Genomic DNA, 16,893 nt, shown 5'->3' with positions numbered 1-16,893 from the left:
CGCGCGTGCGCGGCTCCCACGGCACGGATTGGCTGGGGGAAGTATGGGGCGGAGTTAGCGCCCCGCCACTGCTGTGGGGGAGCGGGTTGGGCGGGGCGCCGCAAAAAACCGGAAGTATCTAGTGACGGGCACTGGGAGCAGTTCCGGTGAGTCCGGGGGAGGGGTTCCCGCCAGCTGGGGGAGTCAGGGGCCGAAAGCTGGAGCACCGGGGCTGTGGGCGGTCTCGGAGCGAGGCTTACATTCCCTGCCCTGCAGATGACTGTTCACAACCTGTACCTGTTTGACCGGAATGGAGTGTGTCTGCACTACAGCGAGTGGCACCGCAAGAAGCAAGCGGGGATCCCCAAAGAGGAGGTGACGAGAGGGCCCCGCGCAATCCGGGTGACCTCGCATCTCCAAACGCACACAGTCCCAGCCCAGCCCTTCCTCTCCAAACCCCGGCTGGTTCCCACCCCTACCCCGTCTCCTTCAACAACCGAGAGCTAACTCTGTCCCTCTCCCCTAGGAGTACAAGCTGATGTACGGCATGCTCTTCTCTATCCGCTCCTTTGTCAGCAAGATGTCCCCGCTAGACATGTACGCTGAGTCAAAAGGATGTTGAGGGAAGGAGGGCCAGTCTTGGAAATTTGGGAGTGCGGGAGACTTTGTGGAGTGGAAGAGACATTGGACCCCAAGAGAGGGGAAGGAGGCAGAGAGAGAGGGGCTGAGTCTGGAGCGAGAGTGCTGGGGCTGGCCAGAACGGGGGGGGGGGGGGGGGGGGGGGAAGATCTGAAGGTAGAGAGGTTGCATGCAGGGGCCGAATTGAGGGGTGAAAATGGGAGGTGTCTTTACCAAATGAGGCTCCTACAAATGAGGTGTTTAGGGAGTCCACCTAGACGGGATCTAAAGTATCTCTTTGGGAGAGATTATGCTCCCATTCCTTAACGTCCTCATCATCTCTGCAGGAAGGACGGCTTCCTGGCCTTCCAAACTAGCCGTTACAAACTTCATTACTACGAGACTCCCACTGGGATCAAGGTTGTCATGAATACTGACTTGGGCGTCGGACCCATCCGAGATGTACTGCATCACATCTACAGTGCGGTCAGTGCCAGCCCCCGGGACCCTTCCTTCCCCTAAAGCTCCTCAACAGCCAGGGCCACTTAGAGCCTCAAGACTCCTTCCGCTTCCCTGCCCTAATCTTACTGTATCATAGCTCTGTTGAAGTCAGGAGTTTCCTGGGGACTCTTTATGTCCTTAAACACCACTGCTTTCTCCTCAGGAAGGGCTTGACTCCCAGCCCTTAATCCTTTTGCATTCACACACCCCTGAGGTTATATACTAGGTTTGGGGTTGAAAATAAGAAGTTACAAAGCCTGGCTCTAACACCCTTCCCCTCCATAGCTGTATGTGGAGCTGGTGGTGAAGAATCCCCTGTGCCCGCTGGGCCAAACTGTGCAAAGTGAGCTCTTCCGCTCCCGACTGGACTCCTACGTCCGCTCTCTGCCTTTCTTCTCTGCCCGGGCTGGCTGAAGGAAGCACTCTACCTCACCCTCCAGGAGACTCGCTGTCTGCCTGGGGCGCTGCCTAACCTGTTTGACATGAGGGCTCCCACTGCATGCCCCTCTACCCCCTCAAGCTCCCCAGCAGCCCTCCCAGGACAGCAGCCTAAAGCCCTCCCTGGTGCCCTCCCGGCCCAGGTAGGAAGCCCGCAGGAATCCTCACACCTCCAAACCAGGCCCTCTCCAGTTTTATCTCCTACCTGATGCTGCAAAAGTACAGAATAAACTTTTGGTAACCCTTTGCAGCCTAAGCGTGTCAATTTGAGTGGTTGATTGGGGTCCTGCCCCACTCACGAAGGGATTAACCAGGGTGGCCACATCCCCTGAGCCTGTAAAGAGGCTTTGTCATGGGTTATGTCCAGATAAACCCGTTGTAAGTTTAAAATGTCGTAAGTCGAAAATGCATGTAATACACCTACCAAACATCATAACATAGCCTAGCCTACCTCACATGTGATCAGAACACTTACATTAGTCTATGGTTGGGCAAAATTATCTAACACAAAGCCTATTTTATAATAGTGTTGAGTAGGTCATGTGATTTATTTGTTTTTTATTTTATTTTTTTATTTATGTTTTTATTTTAGAGAGAGAGTGTAGGGGAGAGGGGGCAGAGGGAGAGAAAGAGAGACTCTTAAGCAGGCTCCACGCAGAGCGTGGAGCTTGGCACGGAGCTCAATCCCACGACCCTGGGACCATGACCCGAGGTGAAATCGAGAGTTGGACTGCCGCTCAACAGACTGAACCACCCAGGTGCCTCTCATGTGATTTTCTGAATACTATACTGAAAGTAAAAAACAGCACGATGTAAGTGTATCAGTGGTTTACCCTTGTGATCCAGTGGCTGACTGGGAGCTGAGGCTTCCTGCCACAGCCCTGCATCAGGAGAGAGAGGTATCATACAGTATCTTACTAGCCCAGAAAGATCAAAATTCAGAGTATGATTTCTACTGAATGCCTATTGCTTTTGCACCATCATAAATTTAAAAAAATGTTAAGTCAAACCAGAAGTGGGGACCATATGCGTTGACATTTGGGACTGGATAAACCCTTGTTAGGGGCAGAGGGGCTATCCTGCCTTTTGTCCTGGCCGCCACTCACTAGCTGCTGATAGCACATCCCCACCCCCCAACCCCAGGGGTGACTGTCAAAACTGTCGCCAGACCTCGCCACACGACCCCTAGGGGTAAAATCGCCCCCAACTGAGACCCACTGTGCCGAGGAAGGCCGACCTGCTGCGGGTCCCAGGGGCTCCGATAACCAGCCTCCCTCCTCCCGGCTTCCACCCTCCTCCCGGCTTCGCTAAGCACACAGAACGTTCAAGCTGCGGAGCCTCCGGAGGAGGGGCTTATGCAGATGAGCGGCGGGCTTGGCTGGGAGGCGGGCGGCTTTATGCAGATGAGGGGGCGGTGCCTGCATGTTGATTATCTGGGCCCGCTGCCGACGCTACTGGGAGCCTAGCGGTCCCGCTGCGGTTTGGGCTGGGGTGGCATCTCTCTTACACCGCCACCCCTCGTTCCTAGGTCCCCATCCTCCGAGGACCGCCCTCGACCTTTACCCTCACCCATTTCCCCCTCCTCCCCGCACCAGGGCCCCCGTATCTGAGTATCTGCACTCGTGCCGCCCCCCGCGTCTCTCCCCTCCCGCCGCAAACCCCGCGACCTCCAGCAGCCCGCCCCCGTGGGCCCGATCCCGCCCCGCGGCTCCCGCCGCAGCCTCCTCCGCCTTCCCGCTCTCCCAGGGCTCGCGCCACTACACCCCCCGGCCGTCCGCGCGCGGGCTTCCCTGTTCCCTCCTCCTCCCGCCCCCTCGGAGCCCCCTCCCCCGCCCTGGCCAGCAGACATGCAGGTGTCTATCGCTTGTACCGAGCAGAACCTTCGCAGCCGGAGCAGTGAGGACCGTCTGTGTGGACCCCGGCCGGGCCCCGGGGGCGGTAACGGCGGGCCGGTCGGCGGGGGGCATGGGAATCCTCCAGGGGGAGGAGGGTCGGTCCCTAAGGCCCGGGCCGCACTGGTGCCCCGACCCCCAGCGCCCGCGGGGGCCCTCCGAGAGAGCACCGGCCGAGGCACTGGCATGAAATACAGGTATGGGGGTGGCCGAGCAGCCCACCCCATCTGCTCCCCTTTTCGGACCCCTGAGATTTCCTGGGATGCCTCCAGGACCCGTCAATCTTCGCTAAGAAGATCCCAGTTCACTCCACCTCTTCTTCCCTTCACCGGGGCTCTCCCTTACTCGGTCCCTCTCTCTTTGTCTTCGTCGATCCCCTGAGTAGGAGAAAACCAACTTTACCAAGGCTGACCGGTCCTGTCAGAGCCAAGGGATGCCCCTGAACTCCCCTCCATACCCCCAGGAAGTCCAGGGATGCACGGATCTCCAGGCTGGGCCCCCTCTGGGATGGAGTGTCCTTGGGTCCGTGTCCTGGGAAGAGGGGGGAAGGAAACGGCTTCTCACTCTGGCCTGCTCAGGATGCCTGACCCAGATACTACCCCCGCTCCCTGCCCCAAGGGCTGGGTCTCCTGCCACCTTTCTTGGTGGGGAGGAGAGTGGGGCTCTTGGAAGCATGGGGCACATCTCTCAACCCCTTGCTGAGGGACAGGGGCTTGGTGGAGAAGGTGGACTGAATCATAACCGACTTTCTCGGAGTCCCACTGGGCTCTCAGAACTTGCATTAGGGCAGAAGGGAGGGCCTCCTGCCTGGGAGTGAGCAGAGGTCACTGATCTGACCTGACTTTGTCACTTGAGCAATCTGATCTCCTCCATGTGTTGGCTTTGAGTGAGGAGGCCTTGGGAGGAGGGGGCTCTCTGGTTCAGAGACAAGACTCCACAACCCAACAGCAGTGGAGGGAGGAAGAGACAGAGCTGGCCTTTCCTGTCATAGTCCACTCAGGTGGTCCCAGCTGCGTTTTGGGGGCCCATCAGCCTAGCCTGTCCAAGGACCCTTGCCTGCCTGAGTGCCTGAACTTGACTTGGTTTACCCCCTTCCACCTCAGTGTCTGCCCTGTGGTATAGCACCCTCTATCTAAGGGTCTGATTTCACCAACTGACCACAATCAGCCTGTCACATTCCTCCCAGCCTTGAACTCCACACATCCCAGAGATGCCTGGAACGCAGACAAGACCCCAGCAGAAGAAATACAAACCGGGCAGCACACACCTCCCATGTGCTAGGAGGGACAGGGGCACTGGACATCGGCTCCAGAGTCATTTATTTGTTCACTTAGGCTTTGGGCATAGCACTGCCCATTGCGGTAGGCCCACGGATCTAGTTCCTTTGGACTGAGATACCCTGAGGGCTTCTGATTCTGGAAGGAGAGGAGCTGGGGGCTGAGAATATATGCCCTTAATGGAGGCTCCACCCCTTCCTGCCGCTTCTGTATCCTGCAGGAACCTGGGAAAGTCTGGTCTTCGAGTATCCTGTCTTGGCCTAGGTGAGTTCGAAAGAAGAGGAATGAAGGGAGGGGGCCTTCGTGGCTTGCCTCCCACCTGACTTCTCTCTTGCAGGCACCTGGGTCACATTTGGTTCTCAAATCTCGGATGAGGTATCAGTGATGGGACCTGGAAGCAGGGCCAGGGGCTGTGAGGGAACCAGAAAAGAGGGATGTGGACGTGGAGAGCAGTTTGGACAACAACCAGGGAGAATGGCGGACCTGAGGCTGGGGACGGGGGGGAGGATGTGGAGGCCAGGGCTGAGCTGCCATGGGCGGGAGTGCAGTGAGGGGGGTCCCTGAGGGCCAGTGGTTGGTCTTCATCTCTTTCTCTCACCTCCCTAGACAGCAGAGGACGTGCTGACAGTAGCCTATGAGCATGGTGTAAACCTGTTTGACACGGCTGAAGTGTACGCAGCGGGAAAGTAAGGACTGGGGTGAAAAAGCCAAGTTACCCTTGAAAGGCTAAGAGAACCTCGGGGCTTCTTGTTTTCCCTCTGGGGGACCTTGGGAATTCTGTAACCTCGAACTTCCAACCTTTCAGCCAAGGGGCCCCCAAAGCACTATGGGAATTGTAGTCCCAACAAGTTCATCTTCAGCTTAGAGGGCGAAGGGCATCCTGTGCAATAAAACTGAAATAAAACCAACACCTATATCCTGGGCATCCGTTATATGCAACGATGTGAGGATTACAAAGCTGAATTTTCAAACATGCCAGGCCACGCGTCACATACCCATGGCTTCACGCTGGGAGTAGCTAAACCCTAGATGAGCTCCCTCACCAACCCCCCCCCCCCCCATCCCCCTGGCCTCTTCTCCATCTGGCTAACTCTTCAGCTTATCTTCAAGACTTGGCCCAAATGTCAGCTCCTCCGAGAAGCCATTGTCCAGCTCCCCAAACTGGTCACCACTCATCTCAGGTCCCAAAGCCCTTTATACTGCCCTCTGATGCACAATCTGTCAATTACTGGTTTATTGTAGCCATATTTGCTGCCCAGCTGGGAGGCTCCTCCTTCCGTGAAATTTGTCTTCCTCTTCCTCATGTCACCTCCGTAGCTACGCAGAGCCTAGCACAGAGCAGCCACTGCTTGTGGGATGACAACACACCCTCCTAAGGCTCACGGTTGAAATGGTTAAACCCAAGACACAGGGAGATACGCAAGGTTAAATAACAGGAAAACTAAAGTAATAGTCCCCGAGACCATTTAAGACTTGTCACGTGTTGGTTAGCTCCTAATTAAGTGCCAAACAATTGGGTCAATAAAAGTTATGGAAAGTGACAAGAAGGGCTGACCGTAGACTGTGGCAATCAGAGAACACTTTCAATAAAATGAAGCGGAATCCAAGCTGAGCCTTGGACGCTGTGGGGGATTTCGCAGAGGATCGAAGAAGGGAGAGGGCAATGCAGATGATTGGAACCAGACCAGATGATGCGGTGTCTCCACCCACCCCCCACTTTACTACTCTGTTCTTCTCTCATCATCTTATTCTATCCCTTTGGCGCCTGGAACAGAACTTGGTACACAGTTGATGTACAACTGATATTTGTGGTGTGAATGAAAGCTAAAGGACTATACCCCTCCTTCTGGGAGCCCCTCTTATTTTGTCCAGGATGGTCTGACAGCCTAATGGGCTCCTGGCTTATGGTCCACTTTACGAGAGAGGAAATCCATTGAAGGGAAAGGTCGGGAGGAGGGGAAGGAACTGACCCACGCTGGCGGGATCAGTGCTTCTGCATTGTCTTTCTTCTAGGGCTGAAAGAACCCTAGGCAACATCCTCAAGAGCAAAGGATGGAGGTAAGACCGTGTTTTGAGGGGTTGCTGGGGAAATGATCATCCAACATCCCTTCTCTTGCTTGTCTCTCTTTCGCTTTTTCCAGGAGATCAAGCTATGTTGTCACCACCAAGATTTTTTGGGGAGGACAGTAAGTGGCCGCCACACTCTATGTGGGGAGATCTACAGAGAATGCGTGCAGGTGCATGGGAGAGGTGTGGGTACAGCTGCCACCCCAGGTCTGTGTCCTGCCCGTGAGGACCCACGCCGTCCCAGTTTCTCATGGCACCAGGCCAGCCCCGGTCCCCTATCTTTGTCACACCTCATCTTTGACTTATCTTTTTCTGCAGGGCAGAGACCGAGCGAGGCCTGAGCCGCAAACACATCATTGAGGGTGAGAGTTAGGGGCTGGGAATCTGCCGGGGCTGGGTACAGAAGCCAGAGGAGTTGGGAATGTCTTCCGAGACTCTGAGTTGGAGGCTTTGAGTAGGGGAGTGGGGAGCTAGGTGGCCATGGCAAGGGGGTAATGTCTAAATCCTTCGGGGAAACTGAGGCTGAAGTGCTTACCTTCCTCTCCCCACCCCTTCCCCAGGCCTGCAAGGATCCCTGGAGCGCCTCCAGTTGGGATACGTGGACATCGTCTTTGCCAACCGCTCAGACCCCAATAGTCCCATGGAGGGTAAAACCAGCACCCCAGCCCTGACGGTCCCCCAAAGCAGCACTTCCTCAAACTCTCAGCAGGAAGCCAGCCCCTGCTCAGGAGGCCTCCCAATCTGCACAGTGGAGGCTCAGACCCCAGGTCTTAGATGGGGAGGGAGGTGAAGTGCAGTTACCAACCTCTCTGATTACACAGAGATGCCTGGGGTCTTGGTGGGGTAAGCAGAGGGCTACAGATATGGACTCCTGGATGCCAGGGGTCTGACAGTAAGATGCCCTCTCTCCCGTGTGCCTAGAGATCGTGCGGGCCATGACCTATGTCATTGACCAGGGCCTTGCCCTGTACTGGGGGACATCCCGATGGGGAGCTGCAGAAATCATGGTGAGCATGCCGCCCCACTTACCTCCTCCCCCCGTCCCACGACTGGTTCCCACCTTTCACGCGGCTGCTCCAAACCCCACTCCACCGGGGGAGGGGGAGTGGAAACCCAGGGAAAAGAGTGCTCTGATCTCCATCTCTTCCCCACCCCAACCCAGGAGGCCTACTCCATGGCCAGACAGTTCAATCTGATCCCTCCAGTGTGTGAGCAAGCGGAGCACCGTCTGTTTCAGAGAGAGAAGGTGCAGCTGCAACTGCCAGAGCTCTACCACAAGATCGGTTCGCAGCCCCCCAATCCTGCCTGTCCCTTGGCCTAACCGTCACCTAGATCCCTTTCCCCACATCCAGTCCTCTTCCTCCTAGGTGTTGGCTCAGTCACCTTGTCCCCTTTGGCCTGTGGCCTCATCACGAGCAAGTATGATGGGCGAGTCCCAGATACCTGCAGGGCCATCAAGGTGAGATCTGGGGGCTCAGGACGGCAGGACTGGGCTATCTGGGCCACTCTGGGTGGTGGGGGAGTGGCCTTTTGCCCACTGTCCCTGGCCCCCAGGGCTACCAGTGGCTCAAGGACAAAGCGCAGAGTGAGGACGGCAAGAAGCAACAAGCCAAAGTCATGGACCTTCTTCCCATCGCCCACCAGCTGGGCTGCACTGTGGCACAGCTTGCTATCGGTGAGACACTGCCAGCCCTGGACCCCGCCGGGCCTCACCTCCTGCCGGGAAACCCCCAAACCCAAGACTGGTTTGTCCCTAAGGAGGACCCTCTTCCCCAGAGACACTTCTGAGGTGTGTATGCCCACTGCTCTCCATCAGTTCTCTTTCTTATCTCCTCTGGCCCCAGCGTGGTGTCTCCGCAGCGAGGGTGTCAGCTCGGTCTTGCTGGGGGTGTCAAGTGCAGAGCAGCTGATAGAACACCTGGGAGCCATACAGGTGAGCCGGGGACTCAGAGGCAGAGCCCGTCTCTGTCCCCTTCCCCAACAGTCAGGGCCTCGCTGTCCAACCCGTTATGGGCCTGGGAGCTCAACCACTACAGAGGCCCCACTTTGCAGAGGAGAGGCCCCAGAGGGACACAGGGCGAGGCAGGGGCGCGGCTGAGACTCTCTTCTCGCCACCTGGCCCCGCTGTGCTGCTCCTCTGGCCCTCGAACCGAGCCGAACGCCCTTCAGCGCCCTCTCCACCACTGCCTCCCTACAGGTGCTGAGCCAGCTGACGCCGCAGACGGTGACGGAGATAGACGGGCTTCTGGGGAACAAACCGCATTCCAAGAAATAGTCCGTCGAGGGGCGCAGGCACCCACAGCGGGGCCGCCGCCCCCGCCGACGAGCGCCTCCCCGCAGCCTCCCCCCTCCCGCCCCGGATCCCTCCACGCCGCGGCCGGCCGGAACGGGGAGGCCCCGCCCACTAACGAGGCCCGCCCACTAACGAGTCCCGGCTTTGAGTAGCGCTGCGCATGAACAAAGCCATATCCTTCCGCGGCGGGGCTCGCCAAGGCAAGTAGTGCGCCTCCGCCCGCTGCGTCCTTCTAGGCCTTCCTGCTGACCCCGGGCATGAGTTACCGAGCCATCCCCTCTCTGCCACTTGGTCTCGCTCCCTTCTCTCTTCTCCTAGTCGCCGCCGAGGCCCGGGGGAGGAGGAGACACAAAAACAGGGCAGATCCCGGAGAGATGCAAATTACCTCAAAAGTGGCCCTTCATGTGTCATCAAGGGGTAATAACCTAATAAGAAGTGAGTTGTGATGTCATCTGGGACAAAGGAAATGGGGCTGTGACCGTATCTGGTACAAAGGCAGCCAGGCTGGTCCTGGCGGGAAGGAAATGATCATCTTTGAGGACGCTGCCTCCCAGCAGAAGATTGGGGGGGAGGGGGGAGGCTCAAAATTAGCACCAGTGTCAGTACTTTGCTCTTGCCGAGAGGGGGTCTGGTGGGAAATACTGTGACATAGCACTGACGCAGATCAAAGGAAATTCGATGGCAGATGTATACATATAGCATGTGCTGGCGAAAGTGGTTGGGGGGGGGCCTCTCCGAAAAGTTGGGCTGTGCTTTGCGGGGGGAGGGGGACATAGTGACAGCCTTTAGGTCACGCAAAGACGTGGGGCTGACATAAAAATGTCCGGGGGTAGACTTTTGAGCCTTGAGCAGGATTTCCTACCCGGCAGTGGAGGCCTGCAGTCCTCCTTCTGGCAATAATCTTAAAGCAATAATGATGGCCCCTCATCTGTAAGACTTCCCAGGGAACTTGTAAATAAAATCTCAGCTTGATCCCCGCTCACGGTGTCTGGAATTGCAAGGGGTCTCAGTCTCAGATATCAGGCCTTCACCTAGCTCCCTGCCTTTAGAAACTCCAATATTAGCTTTCTCTCCACTGACCGAGACGTCATGTTGCTAGTCACTTCCAGTCACTGCCCTCACCGGGGACCCAGGCCCCGACACCCCAGGCCCCAGTTTCTTTCCTTCCTTCCTTCAGTCTCTGCGTGCCTCAGAACCCAGCCTTCTGGCTTCATCGTTCTGTCGCCGCTCCCTCTGACACCCATGCCTTTGTGTTTAAAGCTAACATTAGCCACGCCTCTTGTGGATCTGATTTCCCTTTTCCTGATACGCACACGTGTGCCAAGGAGCTACCTGGGTGGTTTTCTTGTGGCTGAACGGCAGGGGCTCCTCTGAGGTTGAAGCTGTGGGATTTGGTGAAGAAACGGTGCAGTGGAAACCGGTCTACGGTTGAGATGATGCCGAGAAAGGGAGGGAAGGAGGCATCATAAAGGAAAAGAGAAAACCAGTGAAAGATCAGGGACGAGGGTGGCAGAAAAGCAAAGACTCAGATGGGATTATGTCAGACACTACCCCTTAATCTCCCCCCCCCCCCAGGACTCTGATTTCCCCTGGGACACAAAGTGGGCGGAAAGTTCCACAGATCACAAGACAGGGGAGGAGGATGAGCTTTGCCTGCCTTAAAATAACAACCTCACCATCTCCTCTCTACCCATCCTCGCCCCTTCCTGATCCTGAAGCGGAGGGAGCAGAGTAAAACCCATTTCCAAAAAGAGAAGAGTCAGCAGCCTCCCCTTTGCTGGCTAGCAACCAACCGGATCCACTAATGAATACTTACATCCACGCCTAACATCTCCCACTCATTTTGGAAGGCTGACGGAAACAAGGAGGTAAACCGTGTGACTAAACCGTGACGATTATTTATTCTGTAACAAACATGCAAGGATTTCTAAATTCAAAATAGTATTCTCTTTAAATGGTTACCTCGGAGGATTATCCATTTACTTTAATAATGTCTCCCCCAACCCTTGGTCAAAACATTAAAAAAAAAAAAAAAAACCAAAAAACAAACAACCCTGTTAGGAATTCCCTCCAGAGGCTGTCTGTAAAGCGGTCATAAGAAATCCTCCTTTGTAGTCACACCTCATTTACTGTATTCATCACGCACCTTGTTCACTAATTTAACAAGTATTTATTTATCGAGTCCCACCGGGGTATGGCACAGGGATACAGCGGCAAACAAAATCAGACCCAGAACAGCCTGCATGGAGTTTACAGATGGGAGAGGCAGACCAGGCACCCCCCTCCAAAAACACAAATTTCTGTTGGTCAAAGTCCAGAGGCAAGCATGTGGTGTTACCTGAGGCTACAGTGGTATTTGACAAGGTGAGGAGGCTTTATGGGGCGCTGGAGGAGGAGTGCAGGTTACTCATATGCAAGTAAGAGGGTTAGGGGAATAGAAGCTTTTGGCAGAAAGGAACATGCATGCCAAAGGTCAAAACTAGAGGGTCTAAAGAGAGAATGGAAGCCAACTGAGAGACATGGGTGGGTTCAGGGCATACAGGACCTTATAGGGCACTTTGGAATATTCTTTTCATCCAAAGGGCAATAGGAAACCCTATCAGTTATCCACTGACACACACAATTCACCCCCAAAATTAGCTTGGCTGTTTTCTCTGCTGTTCTCACCTGGGCTCACTCACGTGGCTGGATCCAGCTGGCAGGTCCGCTGAGTGGGGACATCAGATGGCTATTGGCTGGAACTCCTCGGTTCTCCACGCGGCCTCATCTGCCGGTAAATTCCCTTACATAACAGACTCAGGGCAGCGCGAGGGGATGACGGCAGAGGCTCAAGGCCTCTGAAGGACCACGACATCACTTCTGCCACGTTCTGTCGGTCAAAGTGAGTCACAAGGTGAGCCCAGATTCAAGGGCTAGGGGAACAGACTCCCGTTCCTGCCGGGAGAAGCAGCAGAGTCACGTGACATAGGAACCTGAGGCCACTAAGTTATCACGACATTAAAAGGTTTTGACAAGGAATTGGGGCGCCTGGGTGGCGCAGTCGGTTAAGCGTCCGACTTCAGCCAGGTCACGATCTCGCGGTCCGTGAGTTCGAGCCCCGCATCAGGCTCTGGGCTGATGGCTCAGAGCCTGGAGCCTGTTTCCGATTCTGTGTCTCCCTCTCTCTCTGCCCCTCCCCCGTTCATGCTCTGTCTCTCTCTGTCCCCAAAAAAAAAAAAAACAAAAACAAAAAAAAAAAACATTAAAAGGTTTTGACAAGGAATGGAAGTGGTGCGTGGTTAGGACCTGGTTGGGCTTGAGATCTGGGAAGGTCACTGTAAGCCATGTAGGGAGAAGCCTGGAGAAGGCCAGAATGCCTGTGGACAGACTGGCCAAGAGGCTCCTCCCAGGGTCTGGGCAAGAGACGAGGGCAGCTGGGACTGCTGCGGTGTTCCATAGGCGGGGAAAAAGTAGGTGGGTCAGGGAGACATTTAGGAGGCAAGACTAACAGGGCTATAGGGTTTGCTGAGAAGTTGCCAAAGGAAGGTGAAAGGAAGTGGGTGGGGTCAAGGAAGACACCTGGGTTTCTGGAGCTGGGTAAAGAAAGAGGTGGGAAACACTGGAAGAGGAGCTGATTTGGACAAGGAAAGCACCACTTTGGGTTTTTGAAGACAAATGAGAAAGGAAAGGTCTGGGAGCTTAGAGTCTAAGGCTTTGGCTATCAAACACTTCGGAATCATTTATATAATCACATCTGCCCGAAATGGTCACGTCATGATCTCACTGCTCGTGGGCTGGAGCCCCGTGTTGGGCTCTGTGCGGACAGCTCGGAGCCCAGAGCCTGCTTCGGGTTCTGTGTCTCCCTCTCTCTCTGCCCTTCCCCTGCTCATGCCCTGTCTCTCTCTCTTTCTCAAATATAAAACATTTAAAAAATTAAAAAAAAAATTCAGCTCTACATTGTCTGTCAAAACTAGCAAATGCCATAGGCGTATAGCAGCGCCCCCCCCCCCCCCCCCCGGTATTGATCAAAAGAGATGGGTGTTGAAGATGTTGGGTATTGAGAAGCCAACACAACATAGGCTGGGGGCACGGGATAAAAATAGTTAACACATGGTGTTTCCTGTGGGCCAGGCCCGGTTCCAAGCACCTTACATATACAAATTCATCACTATTATTATCCACATCTTACAGACGAGGAGAGCAATCAGCCCAGAGACGCTAAGTAACTTGCTCAAAGTGTCACAACTCCTAAGTGCTGCAAGGTAGGATCTGAACTCAAGCCAGCTGGCCTTAGCGTCTGTGCTATTACCTTCCAAGCAAAACCTGAACGGTAGGGCCAGGAGAGGAGGGCCAGGAGGCAGCTGGGGTGGGTGTGGTCCCAGGAGGGAATGTGGGCTGTGTTATGTCTTGTTTACCTGTGGGGGGAAGTCAGACCCCTGAGTCAGAACTCATGCTGGGCTGCTTTGCTGAAACCATCACGGTGTGTGGGTGTCCAGGCCTGGCTCCTCAGGAAGGAAAGGATTCCCAGCATTCCTAGGAGGAAGGCCATCCATGGTCCCGGCATCTAGGTGCCTCCTTAAGTTGAGATGTCAGCTGAGAGGTGAGCAGTTTGAAGAGAATGAGTTTGGGAGGCCAGCCTTACAAGAACACAGGCAGGACGCGCATAATAAAGTGAGTTGAGGGCGGCATCCGTGCAGATTGCCCAGGAGCCCCCTAAAGACTGGGCAGAATGGGCAGTGTCATGGACTTAGGCAGGAAGTCCGGGTGGGGTTGTGAACGAGCCTGAGCAACTGAACCAACAGGCCCAGCGGGCAGCAGAGACCGGGGCAGCGCCCTGGGCCAGCGGCCGAGGGCCAGCGCAGCAAGGGGCCTAGAGATCTGCACACAGAATTGAGGAGGCGCTGGCTTAGTGTTGGGGGACAAAGGAAGGCGCGGGGAGAGCGGGGTGGTGTGCCTCCCGCCGGCCCAGTCCCCGCGCCACCCGGGGCGTCACCTACCTACCCCGCTCGGCCGTCACCTGCATTCCCGGCTTCGCGCCTCCACCGCCCCCACGCGTGCCGCAGCGGGGAGCGACCCAACCACCGGGGTGACGCCTCGAGGGGCGGGGTGTCGCTATTAAAACCGGCGAGAGGCCGCGGCGCCCGCCCCAGGAGTCGACCCAGGCCACTAGGAGGGCCTGTTCGTCCAGCCCACGGAGCCGGCCGAGCCTGAGAAGCCCTCGAGTCCTCGGCAGACACCATGCAGCTCCTGGCGAGGGTGCCGTCCCTTCCGGAGCGTGGCGAGCTGGACTGCAGCATCTGCTACCGGCCCTTCAACCTCGCGGGCCGCGCGCCCCGCCGCCTGCCCGGCACAGCGCGCGCCCGCTGCGGCCACACGCTCTGCACCGCGTGCCTGCGCGAGCTGGCGGCGCGCGGCGACGGCGGCGTGGTGCGCCTGCGCCGCGTCGTCACGTGCCCCTTCTGCCGCGCGCCCACGCCGCTGCCGCGCGGCGGGGCCGCGGAGGTCGCGGTGGACCCGGACTTGTGGTCGCGGCTGGAGGAAAGGGCACGGGCCGAGCGCAAGCCGGACGAGGCGGGCGGGCCGGTGCGGGGAGACGGCGACGCCGACGACGAGGAGGGGACGGGACCCAGGAGCGCGGGCTGGCGCGCGCTCCGGCGGCTGTGGCATCGGGTGCTGGCGCCCGCGCGCCGCTGGCGGCGTCCGCTGCCTAGCAACGGTGAGGGGCCGCCTGAGTGTGTGTGTGTTGGGGGGGGGGGGGTTGCGGGGAGGGGGTTGCGCCCGGGTTCGTAGGGCCTCGGCTGCGTCCCCCTGCCGCCACTGACCCTCCGTCTGTCCCCCCTAGTGCTGTACTGCCCGGAGATTAAGGACCTGGCCCGCATGACCCGCTGCACGCTGTAGCGGCGGAGTCTGGAAGCTGCGGCAGAAGAAAGGTGGGAGCTGCATTCTCGGGACACGCTCTAGAGCGGGGATGGGGGGATGCCAAGGCCACCCCCGTCCCCCTTCCCGGGGCTGAGCCCAGGGCAGGAGAGACCGCATCGAGGCGTGTGGACGCTGAGCTGGGAGGCTTGTAGCAAATCGCCCCTCTCTCTGCGGACTGCGCCCGCCTCGCTCCCGGGAAGGTGGAAACAAAATCTACATCCCCGGGGGAAGGAGACATTGTTTCCTTAGCTGTGACTTTGGCTTTTGTCCAGGGAAGCGTGGAGGCACAGTAGGTCCTATTTTAGCGATTCTGTGTACAGTGATTGAAAAAAAAAATTTTTTTTTAATGTTACTTATTTTTGAGAGAGGGACACACAGACACAGCATGAGCAGGGGAGAGGCAGAGAAAGAGGGAGACACAGCATCCGAAGCAGGCTCCAGGCTCTGAGCTGTCATCACAGAGCCCGACGCCGGGTTCCAACCCAAGAACCGGCCTGAGCTGCAGTTGGAGGCGCTCAACCTGAAGTTGGTCACTTAACTGCCCGAGCCACCCAGGTGCCCCATGGGGTTGAAAAAAAAATTTTTTTAAGACATAATGGAAGAGGGGAGGCCGGTTTTTGTGTGCTGTTAATAATCTCGCTTCTCTGGCACCTTAGAAAGCTGAGAAAAATAAGACGTATTGGTTCTCCCCCCCCCCCCCCCCCCCCCCAGTGCTGGTATGCCTGTCTCCCCATTCCCAGTGGTGTGTTGGTAAAATTATTGAGATGCCTGTCTGCCTTGCTTCATTTCACAATCTCCCTTCAACCAGTTAGGGCAGGTATCAGAAGGTCCAGAGGGCGTTTTTTATCTGAGGCACCTAATTAGGGCCTATCAAGGGTAGGAGAGCCATTTGGTGAAGGCATCACATTTTAATCTTGTGATATTATCTGTCATTGTCACAGTCACAGGGAAAACACGGTCGCTACTGAAAAAATAAAAAAGATGCTCATCACAGAATTTTAAACTAGTGCCCCATAAATGGACAGCTTCTATCCTATGCCAGGATTCTATTTTAAAATCCTGTAAGTTACGTTAGGAGAGTATAATTATAGTTTAGAAACAGCAGCATCAGTGGCATTACAAAATCTCAGGATCCCCACTTCAGACTGAGTTGTGTTTTTTTTTTTTTTTTATTTTTTTTAACATTTATTTATTTTTGAGACAGAGAGAGAGCATGAATGGGGGAGGGTCAGAGAGAGAGGGAGACACAGAATCTGAAACAGGTTCCAGGCTCTGAGCTGTCAGCACAGAGCCCAACGCAGGGCTTGAACTCACGGATCGCGAGATCATGACCTGAGCCGAAGTCGGACGCTCAACTGACTGAGCCACCCAGGTGCCCCAAGACTCTTGAGTTTTAACAAGAATCCTAGGTGATCTGTACGCATAGAAACATTTAAGAACGGCCGTCCACATCCTAGACTTGCGAGGCTATCACCATCTGCGGTGGAGTATTGAAAACAGTTGGGATAAGCGATCTGCATTTTATTGGAGGTCGTAAAGAGACGTTCTGTTGCTGAAGAAATCTTTCACGTGCGCACTTATTATGTTGCACTTTTCCTGAGTTAAAAATGTGAATTTATGAAATATCAAACCTCAGTTTTTATAACTGTATCTTAGCATCTTCCTGTCCTTGTCTTAGCCTGAATGTTCCCTGTTTGGGGAGGCCTTTCTCATCCACCTAATGCGGTCCCTTCCTTCACAGGTGCTCTGTTGCACAACTTGTTATTTTGTTTTCAGATAGTGTGTGCCTTTCGTGGGTGTGAGCTCCAGGAGAGCAATGGCTGACTTGTGACTTGTATCCCCCAGGGCGAAAAGCAGTGTTCAATGTATAGTATGTGCTGAATAAATGCTTGTTGGGTAGATCTTTTATTTTTTAACACATTAGCCTCAA

At 55.7% G+C, this 16,893-nt stretch overlaps 3 protein-coding genes across 3 annotated transcripts; all 3 read left to right on the top strand.

Annotated features, from left to right (window-relative positions):
- The first annotated feature begins 17 nt into the window (after positions 1 to 17).
- TRAPPC1 (trafficking protein particle complex subunit 1) lies at positions 18 to 1,786 on the top strand. The gene is made up of 5 exons (XM_086685912.1): positions 18 to 146; positions 256 to 354; positions 506 to 576; positions 945 to 1,083; positions 1,384 to 1,786. Exons 2-5 carry the CDS (start codon positions 256 to 258, stop codon positions 1,510 to 1,512), a joined length of 438 nt encoding a protein of 145 aa, XP_086542038.1. The 5' UTR covers positions 18 to 146; the 3' UTR covers positions 1,513 to 1,786.
- A 1,171-nt stretch (positions 1,787 to 2,957) lies between these two features.
- KCNAB3 (potassium voltage-gated channel subfamily A regulatory beta subunit 3) lies at positions 2,958 to 9,929 on the top strand. Its single transcript, XM_086685911.1, has 14 exons — positions 2,958 to 3,625; positions 4,926 to 4,969; positions 5,043 to 5,080; positions 5,312 to 5,391; positions 6,719 to 6,763; positions 6,847 to 6,891; positions 7,091 to 7,134; positions 7,333 to 7,419; positions 7,694 to 7,779; positions 7,935 to 8,055; positions 8,140 to 8,231; positions 8,327 to 8,447; positions 8,617 to 8,705; positions 8,970 to 9,929. The coding sequence occupies exons 1-14, from the start codon at positions 3,384 to 3,386 to the stop codon at positions 9,045 to 9,047; spliced, it is 1,212 nt and encodes a 403-aa protein (XP_086542037.1). The 5' UTR covers positions 2,958 to 3,383; the 3' UTR covers positions 9,048 to 9,929.
- A 3,591-nt stretch (positions 9,930 to 13,520) lies between these two features.
- Positions 13,521 to 16,862, top strand: RNF227 (ring finger protein 227). The gene is made up of 2 exons (XM_086685899.1): positions 13,521 to 14,760; positions 14,887 to 16,862. The coding sequence occupies exons 1-2, from the start codon at positions 14,283 to 14,285 to the stop codon at positions 14,940 to 14,942; spliced, it is 534 nt and encodes a 177-aa protein (XP_086542025.1). The 5' UTR covers positions 13,521 to 14,282; the 3' UTR covers positions 14,943 to 16,862.
- Positions 16,863 to 16,893: the final 31 nt, after the last annotated feature.

The sequence above is a fragment of the Puma concolor genome, chromosome E1 (genome assembly GCF_028749965.1).
Source record: "Puma concolor isolate L17-30 chromosome E1, mPumCon1.1.hap2, whole genome shotgun sequence".
NCBI classification, from domain to species: Eukaryota; Metazoa; Chordata; class Mammalia; order Carnivora; family Felidae; genus Puma; species Puma concolor.
This window is presented reverse-complemented; position numbering and strand designations above follow the sequence as displayed.